Below are 15,812 nucleotides of genomic sequence, written 5' to 3'. Positions count from 1 at the left end.
CAACGTATCCACACTTAAGTGGCCATTACCAAACTGCCACTCATCACAAAACTGAGGACCTGGGAGAGAGAGTGTTGAAAGTTTGTAAACTCCATTCTCCACTCCGCCTTCCCAAACTACCTGGCCTGTTGCTTTGTCCCGGAGAGCAACAAAATGCTCATTAAACTCCACCCGTACGCCAGTCTTGCAAACCTGATGCACTGACAACAGATGAAAACCAAGTGACGGAACATACAACACCTAGGAAGAATGCTTCCCCCCTTTGCCATCGGGAACTATCTCCAACCTATCCTCACTGTGAACTGGGATAGTGGATGTATCCCCAATAAGAATGTGACCAGAATACCTACAGAGATCCTGTAAATCTGAACGGGAAGGAGTCATGTGCCTGGAAGCACCACTATCTAGAATCCACTCCTGAGTATCCGTAGCAGCGAGTCCTTCAACCTCCTCCTTGCCCGAAGAAAATGAAACATCGATGTCCATCACCTCCAGGTACACAAATGCTGGAGTCTTCACGATTGCTGCCGAGGATTCTTCACCCTTCTTGGTGTTCCGCTTGGGACACTGCCTCCAATAGTGGCCTTTCTCGCCACAATCATTACAGGTCCTCTCTGCTTTCAGTTTCTCGCGGTCAGCGTCAGACTTCTTCTCAGATGACTTCTCCGGTGAAGCCTTCCCTTTGCCCTTGTTACGGCCTTTTGACCGTTGGCCAGTTAAGGCCTCCGAACCTCCACCTTGTGGAGGGTTCGAGAATCTTTCCTCCTGATCCAAGACCATGGGCACAAGCTCCTCCCACGTGATGGTGCTGAGCTTGCCATTGCTAATCAAAGACGAGTAGAATGCTGAGTACTGAGAGGGCAAATGCGACAGCAACGTTATGGCCATGTCCTCCGATGATATCTCCTTCCCAGCCTGAAGAACTTCCTGTTGAAGAGCCTGTAGCTTGTTAATGTGCTCCCGCATCGTCGATGACTTTGCAGGGTTCATAACCCGCATCTGTACTTCCAAGGAAATCCTCATGGGCGATACCCTATTATAAAGAGAAGCCAAATGCTGCCATACACCTCTGGCCAGTGTCATATGCCTTATATGATTGATTACCTGCGGTGTGCGGTTGAGGAAGATGAATGAACGGCCCCTGGCATTGACACGATCCCACAACTGTGCTTGTGTCTCCCGGTTCTTCCGAATCGACGGTAACTCCCCTTCCTCTATCTCCGGCCGTGGAACCCCAACAACGATGAAATCAGCAAGGTCGTATGACTCCAGAACAGATTCCATCATAACCTTCCATATGCCGTAGTTATTCCCATCCAACTGACAGTCCACTGGGAACGTGGGGAGTGTCGGGATCTTCACATGTCTCTCAGCCAATCTCAAGCAGATCTGCCATTGCGGGGATGTAACTGAAAAGGGTGGGTGGGTGGGAACAAAGAAGAACTTAACCTGCAAGTGGCTGTCCAGCAAATCAGCCCGCCTTCCTCTTGCTTCTCCTCTTCCCGAATAGTCCAAAACAGTCCACCAATCAGCAACGCAACAGCCCCCCTCTTGCTCACACAATTCCCAAGAACTATCAAGAGCCTAGGGCTCTGATACCATGTCAGAATATGCAACGGAGATGAAGACAAAATCTGAGAACACGCCAGTGTAGAAAAAAATACAGCAATGGAGAGAGAGAGAGAGAGAGAGAGAGGCGTGTAACTCTACTCTATATACACAAGAAAATCCCGAAAAACATGATACAATGGCATGGGGAATGGGGCCATTTTATATGGCCCCAAACATGCAGTCAGCCCGCATCAAGGACAGCCGACAGGACACCAAAAGGCCACGACCTACAGATGTGTACAATCGGCCAGCAGAAAGGTGTCAGCCAGCATCTGTGAAGTCCACGACTCATGCAAATCAGTCGGCCACCTCCCAGAGTGTGGACACATGCAAATCAGTCGGCCACCTCCCAGAGTGTGGACACATGCAAACTGATGCAGTTGGCCAGCAATTGGGTCCTCCTGCCATCACAGGGCAGCCTCCCAAGCCATGGAAAAAATAGGGAAAAATACGGAGAGTGGGGAAAAATGAGAAAAAACCTAATACGGGCGGGCACACCCACAACAGAGGCCCTGGTGTATATGTATAGACAGGAGACGACTTCTAAAAGTTCTCTGGTCAAGGGGAAAGCTCTCTAGTTTTGTCATTTTCCCAATGTGTGAGAGATCAAGTTGTGTGGGGATTATGGCACAAAGAGGTCAAGATGTGTTGGGCTTTCTTTCCACAAAAGATAGACTGGATGTGTCAAACTATTCTTTGTGAAGCTTTATGATCAAAAGCAATTTGGTAGCCAAGGGGTTATGGGAAATCATCTCTAGTGATGAAACTCATCCTCCTTCAGCAGAACCACCCGCAAACCCTAGGACTGTTGCTCAAGTGGTTGCAACAGCCGATCGACAGGCACCTACTCTAGATCAAAAAAGGTGGGATTCTTGTGATGCCAAAGCCATGTCAGTAATTGCCCTTTCGGTAAAAAGAACCGTCATACCACATCCTATCATGCAGGACATCCAAAGCCGCATGGGAGGTCCTTGAAGCCATGTACCAAACTCGTAATGCAGGCAGAGTTCTTTTCTTAAAGCGGCAGTGAAAGAAAGTGAAGCAAATATAAAACACACATGTAGGCCAAGGTACAAGACCTGTAAATGCTGGAAACTGATGTTTATTGTTGCTGAAATCTGAGCATGAGGGAAGCCCGTAGGTGCTGTACAATGGTGAGAAGCAATAGCAGCTGCTAATGACCTCAATTGAATACTGAAAAATGAGATGAATTGGGGGAAAGGGAGCCAGCCCTTATATATTCCCCCAATATGCTGGTCGGCCAGCTGTAGCAGGCCAACAGCATGGCAAGAGCATAAAATGCTACATAAAATGCCTAAAAATACCAAAAAATGGTAGAAAAAATACTGAATAATCTCTGCTAAGATATGCCAATGCAGGGCCTCATAAATGGCCAATACAAGCATGAAAAAGGTGATGTAGACCCTCTGGAGATGATATAATCCAACAAGGAGTTGGATAACCTCAAGATGAATGAGGGAGATTCAATGGCAGATCACCTAACAAAGGTGAAGGATCTCAAAGAACAGCTCCTCAACATTAATGAAAACATTAAGCAGTTCGTAACCACTACCCTCAACTCCTTGCCAGACTCCTATCTCAGTTTTCACGCATCCATCAACTTGTCCATGAGAGGTGGTGTAAACACTTTATCTTTTGATGAGTTGATTGAATTATTTCTTCAAGAGGAGCAGATAAGGAAGAACAAACATTATAGGGGGGAAGAACACATTTTTCTCTCTAAACGTAAGGTGGATCCAGGATTACAAGGTGATACATCCAAGAAGAAGAAAGGGAAATGTCATTATTGCCACAAGGCTAGACACTACATCAATGAGTGTCAGAAGCGGCTCGCCAACAAGAAGAAAGAAGCTCGAGATGAAGCTGAAAAGGCTCCATCTTTCCATGTCATACCTTGCTTAGATTGGTAAGCTGATGTAGGCTGCCATGTGTGGTCAAGCTCTTCTATCGGGCCTAACAAGAGGGTTTCAGGTGTTGGCACACTGTTCTTTTGTATCATGTGTGAGCCCAAATCACCATGGCTACTGAGGGTCTTCTCAAGCATCTCCACCTTCACTCCGAATGGGGAGTTTGTTGGGATTCAGAGTCTCGTGTGTGTGTCCCCTTATGTGTGAAGCCCTGTTTGTGTATCCGTATGTGCGTGTGGACAGCCCCTAAAAGGGTTATTGTGCTAGTATGTGTGTCCTCATGTGTGAACCCTTGTTTGTGTATCGGTTATTGTGCTAGTATGTGTGAACACTCTTATGAGTGAATAAGATAAGTGTGCCATGTTGAACTAGGAGTAATAATTCTCACACGGAGCACTTTTTACCTTTGTATATCAAAGGGTTTTTTTCCTCGTGTGTGAACACAACCTTATGGTGTGTAAGCGACCTTTAAAGGTCAGATTTTGTACTTTCTACCTAATCTCATTATTATGTGTGCATCATGCATGCTCACTCTCATTCTCCTAGTTCACTCTGCATTTTATGCTTCATTGCTAAACCTAAATCTAAAACAATTACATAACATCATTCAACATAGTTTGGAGGTGTATCCAAACCACACCATTCAGCAACTTACACATTTGGCTATGATTGCCGAGAACTTGCATATAAAGTAGCCCTCAAAAAGGTCGCTTGCAAGGCAAAACAAAGGCAAATATAATCAGGTCATGACCGGAAAAAGGGTGGGCAATCACTCAAGAATGAACCCGAGGATGCCAGAGATGAAGAGGATGACTCGACTACTAAGCCTCGGGAAGGGGGGGAAAATATCCTAGAAATAGGCTGTCCAAACAACAAATAGAGGACTATAGGTGTGAAGCAAAGTGTTTTAAATGTGGAAGCAAAGATCATGTAGCTACTAAATGCCCAGAGAAGAGGAATGTGGTCTGCCATGATTAGTCTTCTACACATTTTGCTTAGTATCAACATGTATACTGTTCTTTTGTAAATAAGTTTTTAGGATATGGTATTAGATATGCCAAGCAATATGTATCGGACACTTTTGTTATGAGGAAGTTATTTTCTGTAACATGCAACTGGTTTGATCGTGTAATGCACAGCAAGACCACCTTTATACCTTTATGTTAGTGAGCATGAAGCAATCCACTTTTATCTTTATACACAAGAGGTAGAGCAAAAGAGAGAGAGAGAGAGAGAGAGAGAGAGAGAGAGAGAGATGACACCAAACTGGGTTCCAATTTAACCATTTAAAGGCCCTCTCCCACAAGTAGGAGTAATTCCTTTATTACTTTGTTACAATGCAGAGAACTTACTCAGTATGACAGACGAAGACTACCAAACGCAAGGACAACATAGACAGGACGTCCCACTAAACCATAAAGTGGGTATTACAGACCACCTGTGTGGTTATTTCCCCCCCTCCCCCTGTATGAGATAGTTTTCTCCTCATAGGGCAGCCAACCGGAGGAGAAGTGCATCTTTCTCCACCCCTTGATCCTCTGATCCCCACCCCATACATGGTGGCGTGATTGTATCTAGCCCTTCATGGTTGTATTTAGCCCTTCGTGTCTAGTTTTTTGTTAACTAATAGAAGGATCTTTTTTCCATTAAAAAAAAAAACATAAAGTGGGTTGAAGACAACTTTGAAGCCACTTCGAAAAGCCAAATCTATTGAGGAAGATGCACTACTGAAGGCTAAATGCTAAAGCACAACTTTGGACCTTGGTACTAAAGCACTAGGTGCTTGGCTGAGAATTATGCATGCAAAAGACTAATCTTTATAGGCACACATGTTCTACACTTTTCTACTGCTAAATGAGATGAAGAATGGCAATGAATGTGGGGGTTCTTATATACACTTTCAGGCTACTAGTCGGTGCTAATGGCCGAGTCCAGTTTAGATGCCCACGACTGTGATTTCACAGTATTTAATTTTGTCTCGCCCATTTATTTTAGGATATTTGGACTTATGGGACTGTTTTGTCTCGCAGACTTATTTGGTACGTCTTACAATTATATTGGATTTTTGAGACTGTCTCATCTCACCCACTTGATGGAACATGATTAAATGTAACTCCAAGTGGGCTGGTAGAAGGGGGTTTCACAAAACACTTGACCATTAATGCAATTAAACACTGAAATTGGCCACATCCTTAAACATATGCTACTTAATCCATAGAATTGTAAAAGAGAAATGTGCACAGCTCACACCGCATAGAGGCCGGAATGGGTCACCCCCCCTAGGAGTATTTTATTACCCAAGGAGAAAATATCATGTACAAGCTTTGAGGACCTTACTCTCCCCACGGGAGATGCCGGATTATCCATATACAAATGCCATAACACAAACGAGGCAACCATAAAATTCAGCCAGTATAGCTCTCCATTCAGCCGGTACAACAATAACATGGGCTGGTACAATAGGTACAGAATCTGAAACAACAGGTATAGCCCTCCATTCAACCAATATAGCAAGTTTATGGGCTCGTACAATAGGTACAACCCTCAAATCAGCCAAATACAACCCTCCATTCAACCCGTACAATACATAAATCAGCAGGTACAAGGACGGTGCATCCATCAAGAGGTTAAAGAAACAAAGAAACCTTCTGTTGAGGGGAATGAAGGAGTGTAGGAACTCTCCACAAGTAGTAGTTGACGAGAATGTGGGCAACCAACATGGTAGAGACTAGTGTGCAGCAAGAGAGCCTCCCTAAATGAAGAGATGGATCCAATTTATAGATTTGGGACTCTCAATGGCAAGTAAAAGCTATGATGACAAGTGTAGAGCTAAGGTGCCAGCGTCCGATGGGGCTGCAAACCCCCACTCACACTTTGATCCACTATCTGCCACATGTTCCAATTTAAGAAATGGTTCCCCCCATAAACTTCAACTCTAAAAATATTTCTACTCGCAAACATTCTATCAAAGGTGCTTAAGCAACCCCCGGGAAGGGGGGGGCAAATATCCTAGAAACAGGCTGTCCAAACAACAAACAGAGGACTACAGGCGTGAAGCACAGTGTTTTAAATGTGGAAGCAAAGATCATGTCGCTACTAAATGCCCAGAGAAGAGGAATGTGGTCATATCCGATATAAGCCATGATTAGTCTTCTACACATTTTGCTTAGTATCAACATGTATACTCTTCTTTTGTAAATAAGTTTTTAGGACATGGTATTAGATATGCCACGCAATATGTATCGGACACTTTTGTTATAAGGAAGTTATTTTCTGTAGCATGCAACTGGTTTGATCGTGTAACACATAGCAAGACCACCCTTATACCTTTATGTTAGTGAGCATGAAGCAATCCACTTTTATCTTTATACACAAGAGGTAGAGCAAAAGAGAGAGAGAGAGAGAGAGAGAGAGAGAGAGAGAGAGTAGAGATGACACCAAACTGGGTCCCAATTTACCCATTTAAAGGCCCTCTCCCATAAGCAGGAGTATTTGCTTTATTACTTTGTTACAATGCAGAGAACTTACTCAATATGACTGACAGAGACTGCCAAACGCAAGGACAACATAGACAGGACGTCCCGCTAAACCATAAAGTGGATATTACAGACCACCTGTGTGGTTACTACCCCCCCTCCATAGTCACAGGAGACGTGGGGGACGGACCCCTGAGACGGGGGAACGCCGTCCAATAACGCGCGGGAACGGAACCGGACAGGGGACGGCCAGGGGACGTGTGAGCCCACGCTACAACAAGGGGACGGCGATTCCGGGACAGCGGGGCGGTTGTTTGTGTGGGACGGAGTTGAACGGGACGGTCAGCGGACCGTTGCGCAGTCGGCCGTTGCGCCCTATAACCGTTGGGCGCCCTGTAGCCATTGGGTGCCTAGCCGTTGAGCAGCCCTCCCCACTTGGCCCATGGGTATAAGAAGAGCCCCCATTGGCAGGCTCAAGCAAGGCTCAAGCAAGGCTCAAGCAAGGCTCAAGCAAGGCTCAAGCTCAAGCCTCAACGCTCCTCAACTTTCAAGGCTCAAGTGGAAAGCTCATTGGCTCAACACTCCTCAACTTTCAAGGCTCAAGACTCAAGTGGACATTGGGCAACCCGGCAAGGCTCTAGCTCTCCTCAAGCCTCAAGGCTCAAGTGGCATTGGGACCTTGGGTAAGTTGTAATTTCAAGTTGTCACTTGTAGTCTTGTTGCTCTCCTACACTCACCTCTTGCTCTACCCTCTCCATTGGCAAGCCTCTCCTACTCTCACCTCCATTGCTCAAGGCTCAAGGCTCTCCTACATCTCTCTCCTACACTCACGGTCTCACCTCCTCTTGCTTTAGCCTCTCCTACATCTCTCTCCTACACTCACCTCCACTGCTCAAGCCTCCTTGGCACTTGCCTCCATGGCCCGCACCTCGTTCCGGCGGCGCCAATACGAATAGAGGAAGGAGGACCGAAGGTTGGTCTTGGTGGGAAGAGGTCAACTCCGATCATCCCGGAAGTGGAGGAGGGTCTCGCCCATGGTCCTGCAAGCTATGTCCATATAGGCGAACAGGTGGGGCGGATAAAGTGGGAGCTCACCTCTTGCATGAGCCCGGTCATGAGGTCCGATTTTGTGATCAGGTCACACCGGAGACGAGAAGGAGGCTTCTTGAATGTGTTGCCGCACATGAGGCCTTGCTTTCAAGGAGGAGAGTGCCACATGTGGCCGTGGATCCCACAACACTAGTGAGGCCACCCCAAGGTTCGGCATCCCCATGTGCATCCACTTCATCGGCACCCGTGGGCGCATCACCCGCCCCACAAGAACGGGCCCCAACACCATCCTTCTCCATGCCGACCGCATCCACACACTCACGCCGGCAAAGTACTCTTGAGGGTAGTTGGGACCCCAAGAAGAAGGAAGAGGTAGATACGGCCATAGCCCGCTTCTTCTTTCATGACAACATTGCTTTCCATGCTGCCAGGTAATCAAGAATTAAGATGTCTAGTTTAAGATCTATCATTCAAGTTACTTTAACTTTGAACTTTGAAGTTGATCGGTTATTAAATTATTCATTTTTTGTGGATAGATCGGACTACTTCAAGGTCATGGTGAAGAAGATAGGGGAGTATGGTCCAAACTATACGCCCCCATCATCGGAGTCCTTGCGCACCACATTGCTAGAGAAGGAGAAGAGGCTTGTGGAGCAAGCAACAGAAAACACGAAGCGAGAATGGGCAAGGAATGGAGTGTCCTTGATACCCGATGGATGGAGAGATAGGCGGAAGAGGACCATCCATGGCCTTGTCGCAAATTCCCGCAGTGAGATGTACTTCATCGCCTCACATGATGCTTCTGGGACCAAGAAGAGTGCTGATGTGCTAGCAGCAGAGTGGGCTAGTGGCATAGAGATCATTGGCCCAGACCTAGTTGTGGGCTTTATTGCTGATGGGGAGGCTTCAAACAGGGCAGCTGAAGCGATCATTGAGAGCATGTACCCCAACATCACCGTGTCATTTTGCATGGCACATTGCTTAAATAATCTCTTGAAGGATATTGGGGACTTGCCATGGATCTGGCCTATCATCCAAGTGGGCAGCCAAATAGTGACATTTGTCACAAACCATCAGTTCCTACACCATGAATTCTCCAAAAAATCTAGACGTCAGCTCCTCAAATACTCAGATACGAGGTTTGCCTACAACTTCTTGATGCTCCACCGATTGAAAGAGTGTAGTGGTGCATTGAGATAGTTGTTCATTACTGACGAGTTCACTTCTTCACCATTGGCTTCCACTGAGACACGAGCTCTATGCAAGGAAAAAGCAGAGAGCCCTGATTTTTGGGAAAAAGTGAAGCGCATTGATGCTATGGTTCAACCTATTGTCCACTTGATGAGGCTTGTGGATGGTATGAAGCCATGCATCGGCAAGGTATATGAGGCTATGGACAGCATGATAGAGAAGCTGAGGGATTTGGAGCCAGATGAGGACAGGTACCAGGAGATCCGTGCCCTGTGTGTGCGTAGGTGGAACTCCTACTCCTCTCCTTTGCATGCAGCAGCCTATGTGGTGGACCCTGAGTTTCAGGGTAAAGGGCAAGAAAGTGACGCAAAGGTGAGCAAGCTACGGAGACTTGTCTTGACTCGACTTGTGCCTGATCCAAATGTTACGCGGAAAATCCGTGACCAGTTGTCCAGGTATAGGAGCCGCACAGGATGATCCCTTCAAAGTTGGGGCTACTTTGTAGTGGGAAGATTTTGGTTCGGATGGACCTGAGCTTCAGTATCTAGCCATCCGCATTCTCAGCCAGGCAGTGAGTTCCTCTTGCCTAGAGCAACTTTGGAGCTCATACAGTCACATTGCATCGAAGAAGAGGAACCATCTTGGGGTGGAATGGGCAAATGATCTAGTCTTTGTGAGTGCAAACTTGCGAATGCTTTGCAAGAGTGCAACTGCAAAGGCTGATGCATTTACCGAGTGGGAGATGTCTCAAGATGATGAGGAGTTGGAGGAGCAAGTGGAGGACATCTCTATGGAGCCTGCAGGCATTGCAGGGACCCATGATCGTGAGGCCAGCACTTCACATGCCCCTTGAGGCTTTTTGACATATGTACTACTCTAGTGATAGTCTCTTTTTTGTATGCCACTTACGTGGTTAGGGCCTAGGCCTTTGCCCTTGTCTTTCGCTTTAGCCTTTGGCGACTGGGTCCTGGGTGCCCGATCTCCTTTTTTGTAACACCCATTTTTTTGCTAGTATGACTTAATATTGATGCTTTGGAAGTGTAAAGTGACTTTGTTTTAGTATTGTTAAGTTTCTTAAATGAGTGCTTACTTAAAATTGCATATTTTGTATGCCGTCCCATGCCGTTCCCCGTCCCGATTCCCAGGAATCCCCGTTCCCTGTTACGTTCCCCCTCCCCGTTCCCCGTCCCATGTTACTATGCCCCCCTCCCCCTGTATGAGATAGTTTTCTCCTCATAGAGCGGCCAAACGGAGGAGAAGTGCATCTTTCTCCACCCCTTGATCTTGTGATCCCCGCCCCATACATGGTGGCATGTTTGTATCTAGCCCTTCGTGGCTAGTTTTTTTGTTAACTATAATAGAAGGATCTTTTTTCCCCAAAAAAAAAAAACATAAAGTGGGTTGAAGACAACTTTGAAGCCACTTCAAAAAGCCTTATGCACGCCCAAATCTGTTGAGGGAGATGCACTATTGAAGGCTAAATGCTAAAGCACAGCTTTGGACCTTGGTACTAAAGCACTAGGTGCTTGGCTGAGAATTATGCATGCAAAAGACTAATCTTTAGGCACACATGTTCTGCACTTTTCTACTGCTGAATGAGATGAAGAATGGCAATGAATGTGGGTGTTCTTATACACACTTTCAAGCTACTGGTTGGTGCTAATGGCCGAGTCCAGTTTAGATGCCCACAACTGTGATTTCACAGTATTTAATTTCGTCTCGTCCATTTATTTTAGGACATAATTATGATATTTCGACTTATGGGACTATTTTGTCTCGCTGATTTATTTGGTACGTCTTACAATTATATTGGATTTTTGAGACTGTCTTGTCTCACCCACTTGATGGGACGTGATTAAATGTAACTCCGAGTGGGTCGGGGCCTGGCAAAAGGGAGTTTCACAAAACACTTGACCATTAATGCAATTAAACACTGAAATTGGCCACATCCTTAAACATATGCCACTTAATCCACATAATTGTAAAAGAGAGATGTGCACAGCTAACACTCCATAGAGGCCGGAATGGGTCACCCCCCCTAGGAGTATTTTACCTTACTCTCCCCACAGGAGAAGCCGGATTATCCATATACAAATGCCCCCCTAGGAGTATTTTACCTTACTCTCCCCACAGGAGATGCTGGATTATCCATATACAAATGCCATAACACAACCCAACAGGAGGCAACCATAAAATTCAGCCGGTATAACTCTCCATTCAGCCGGTACAACTCTCCATTCAGCCGGTACAACAATAACATGGGCTGTTACAATAGGTACAGAATCTGAAACAACATGTAATATGGGCTGGTACAATAGGTACAACCCTCCATTCAACCCATACAATACATAAATCAGCAAGTACAGGGACGGTGCATGTAACTTGGTTGAACACAATGCTAATCAATACAGTTAAATACACTAAGATTTGAAGGACACTTGCTCATATACAAGAAGTAAATTGCTGAATTGACAAGAGACACACAATGAGCCGGAACAGCCGACCCCTCCCTTGAGTAAATTGTATTACTATTGGAGAAATTCAATACATAGCTTCACGGGTATCTATTGCCAAATCCTCCATGCTAATGCATATGAAATTCAGCATTTAGAAAACAATGGTATGTCGATGTAGATCACCAAGGAGCTGCCTTGATATCCGGCCCGACTTCAATGCCTATATTCTCTACCATTGGCTCTATGTTCTACCAAGCAAGGTAGCAACATCTTCAAGAGCACATAGGACAAGAGAAATACTACACATGGTGGCTAAACAAGGAGTCCTACCCTTCTACTAAATAAGTAATGACAACACATTGTCCAATTAGCTTACCAGTCTTCATAGAAGTTGTTGCAAGCGGAAGCCTTCGCGTTGGAAGCTTTAGAAGTGTTGATATCTTCGATTTGCCGCAATCCTTCGCGACAAAAGTCTTCAAGAGGATGAAGGGAACCCTGGGAGAGCTTCCCCTATGGTTCAATTTGAGAAAGGAAGGTTGAAATTAGGGTTTTCAGCAAAAAGACCAGAAATTACAGCAAAAATGAGAGCTGTTTTGCTGAATTTCAGTCATTGGGAGTGAGTAGGAGAGTGATTAGCACTTAGAAATACTCTTGGAAGCTTGGAAAACACCCTAGCAAGTTGGGTATGGCTATGGAGAGCTTGGAAATGGAGAGAAATGGTGGAAAAACAGAGTTTTCAGCCTCCAAAAATCCTCATGAAGAGAAAACACGAATTTTCTCTTAATAAGTAAGTGAATTGGGGTCCAATTAGGTGAAGGGACATGGGGAGATGCTCATTTATGAGTAGAAAGGGAGGATCAGGTCCTGGATATTGAGTCTTGTCCGCCTCAGGACTTCAGTGAGTGTGAACTTGGAAGCGATCATAATTTATAAGTGACTTTTGGGCGTCCAAACTTTAATGAAGTGGGAACGCACTCACTTATAAATATTGGCTAAGTCCTAAGGGCTATTTGAGCCTAGATTGGGTAATACTTACCACTTGTTCACATGCCACACAACCATGTCAGCAGATAGTTTCACACACACGGTTCACGGGCGGGTGTCCCCTAGCCCGGAACTACACATAGGTCATGCAGGCATGAAAACAGCATGCAATTTCATTTGCAGACAAGCACATAAAGATGCTATGCAATGCAGCATTGGCATGAGTAATTTCCGTTCATGAAACCATATAAGACCAGGCGTTTCCAGGCAAGTATATGCAATACCAGACCCAGTGGAAAGCCAATCCTCCAGGCGTTTCCGGACATGTACACAAAGGCACAAGTCCCAGCGGAAAGCCAAGTCCTCCAGATATTCCGGTCATGATAACATCAAGTCCCAGCGCAATATCATATCCAACTATACAGCATGACACGTGTCAATCACATGCATAGACACATTCCATAAGCCATGGACACCAATCCAATATGTACAGTGTGAAAGCAAGAGTGAACCATTCGGGTGGCCAAATGGTGACAGTGCAACCATCAAGAGGTTAACGAAATAAAGAAGCCTTCTGTTGAGGGGAGTGAAGGAGTGTAGGAACTCTCCACAAGTAGTAGTTGACGAGAATGTGGGCAACCAACATGGTAGAGGCTAGTGTGCAGCAAGAGAGCCTCCCTAAATGAAGAGATGGATCCAATTTATAGATTTGGGACTCTCAATGGGAAGTAAAAGCTATGATGACAAGTGTAGAGCTAAGGTACCGACGTCAGATGGGGTTGCAAACCCCCACTCGCACTTTGATCCACTATCTACCATATGTCCCAATTTAAGAAATGGTTCCCCCCATGAACTTCAGCTCTAAAAATATTTCTACTCATAGACATTCTATCAAAGGTGCTTAAGTCCCCCCCCCCCCCCCCCCCGGACGTAATGACGTGAGCAAAATTTCCATTTGGGGTTGTCCAAAAATAGTAAACCCTCCTAGATTTTAGGAGTGTAATCCTTTGTATTTGAGGATAATCCCCCATTCCCAAAGCTTGTACTTTCCAAATATTTAGACATCGTGGAGTTCATGAGACCTCTTTCATACTAGGAAATGTCCAAGTAGGTGACATTGCCTATGTAACATGCCTTATGGCTGGCCCATGTACCTATACTTCTACATGCTTTCGTATGCTTACTGTATACACCCATAAGGACTGACTTCTCATGCCCTAACCTCAGATGACCTAAATGCTTGTTCTCCAAGTGGGTTAAGGGACTGACCCTGACACCTAAGTCTACTTTGCTGCAGGACCCATGCTCTTGATGAGGGCTCTGCTGATGGCTGGGGGCTGGAATGGAGAATCATGATGAATAAGGGGTAGGGGTCGTATTTATATATAGCCCCATGGGGCTAAAAGCTGCACAACTTGGCAACTTAGCAATACCAAAAGATGTTCCACTACAGAAACTGTCATTAGTGATAGCTACCTCTGCTATGCTTGTTGGCTGATTTCTTGACGTACTTGGTTGCATCTGCTAAGGGCTGAAAAACAACCGTGGATTTGTTCACTCTTTGGTAGGATTCGAAAGAGGTTGTAACACCTCCTTCATATGCGCCACCATGATGGCCAATGTAACACATGCGTGCAGAGGCCTGTGACTGATTTGTCCAAAAGCGAAGGTGCTGTATGATAACAAACAAGCATAATGTCTAAAAAAACACAGCAAACACTACAGGGGGCATAGTTCACTTCAAATTTGAGATTGGATGCAAATGCTAGTTCAAATCAACTTGACGATCAGACCATAGATCTACCAGCACATTAACAGATCAGGGCTTTAACAACAACAATGTTCTACCTTGTCAATAAGAACGAGGACTACCGACATGCTTGTCAGCAGGCCCATGCATTCCACTCCTTTTCATGATGCAATGCATGTGCGATTTGAAGGAACACTACATGGTGTTTTTTGCCACATTTGCATCACTTCCTTCAAATACTTGTGTGCTTGCTAATGAAACAAAATAATAATTGATCCCTGTTAGCATACCATGTTGTCATATGGGGTACCTTTGGGAGAGTATTGCATGTATGGCTCCAGCTTCCCAGGGCTTCGGTAGGGGGCTGCCACCTTAGACCGTTGCCGAAGAAGCTCCTCCAAGTCCTTGTAGCAGGACATCTTTGCCGAGCCAGCCCTGTCATTATGCTTCACTTTCTTGTAATCCTTAAGGAGGTTCCGCCATTTGTCTGTACACATGGCCGGTGAACGGTCGAAGCCCCTTTCCCTCATCTTCATGGATATCTGGTCCCACAGATGCTTGTTGGATTTAGAAGTGTTGAAGTGGTTATCGACTTCTGATCTGAATGCAATTAGGGCCCTAATTTCTTCTTGGACCCATGTCTCTGCCCTCTTTTTGGGAGCCTTGGCTTCATGGTCCTCCCCACTGCTCTCGTGCATGATGAGCTGCTGAGAAGGAAGGTGCAGTGATGGGGGGGCCATGCCATTGGCCAAAACCTCCATCTCTAATGGGTATCGCTCAAGGATTGCTGGTGGAGGCCTGAGGTCCGCCAGGATGCATGTGGCAAAAGGGAAATTCTAGCAGAAGCTGCAAGTATGAAAGCTCTGTGTGTGTGTGTGTGTGTGTGTGTGTGTGTGTGTGTGTGTAATGCATATACATACAAGGAGAATTAAAAGCGTCTTTGACGCCCACTTGCCTGCAATTCTCCTCTGAGAGTGGCCCGATTCGAAATGTGGATTAGGGTGCTTTGGCGGTGAGAGCGAACAAAACTACGTAGGTTGCCTGGAGTTCGGAGTTCTGTGCAGAAGAGGAAGTTCACCCAAGGTTAAACCCTAACCGCACTCAGCCCATCGTTAGAAGCCCATGGTTAAGTGTTCAAAAAACATCACATCTTTAAGAAGTTAACAAAAATTTAAGGTTTTTGGTTAACGGTCTTTTTTGGTAGCAAATCTTTTCTTATCTTCCTGTTTTGTTTCTTTTTTTATAGCGAATCTTTTATTCTCTTGTTGTTTTTGACTAGTGGCATGACCCGTCTCCGACAATCGCGAGAGATATTCTTACATGCGTAAAAACGCATACATGCTTACATCATAATTACATAGATACA

At 45.5% G+C, this 15,812-nt stretch overlaps 1 protein-coding gene across 2 annotated transcripts in view; it reads right to left on the bottom strand.

Annotated features, from left to right (window-relative positions):
* The window catches only part of LOC147604616 (trihelix transcription factor GT-1-like), a 36,181-nt gene extending 20,597 nt beyond the window's left edge, over window positions 1-15,584 (bottom strand). The window contains exon 1 of one of the 2 annotated variants that reach the window (XM_086794608.1): window positions 14,757-15,584. In XM_086794608.1, coding sequence (XP_086650734.1) covers window positions 14,757-15,207 — 451 coding nt within the window. In that variant the 5' untranslated portion in view covers window positions 15,208-15,584. The remainder of the gene's footprint in view (window positions 1-14,756) is intronic. The other variant, XM_086794609.1, reaches the window with a different exon arrangement.
* Between the last annotated feature and the right edge of the window lie 228 nt (window positions 15,585-15,812).

Source organism: Cibotium barometz, chromosome 61, assembly GCF_041138505.1.
Source record: "Cibotium barometz isolate CiBa-2024 chromosome 61, ASM4113850v1, whole genome shotgun sequence".
NCBI classification, from domain to species: Eukaryota; Viridiplantae; Streptophyta; class Polypodiopsida; order Cyatheales; family Cibotiaceae; genus Cibotium; species Cibotium barometz.
Note: the sequence above shows the minus strand (reverse complement) of the source record. Positions and strands in the feature narration are given on the sequence as shown.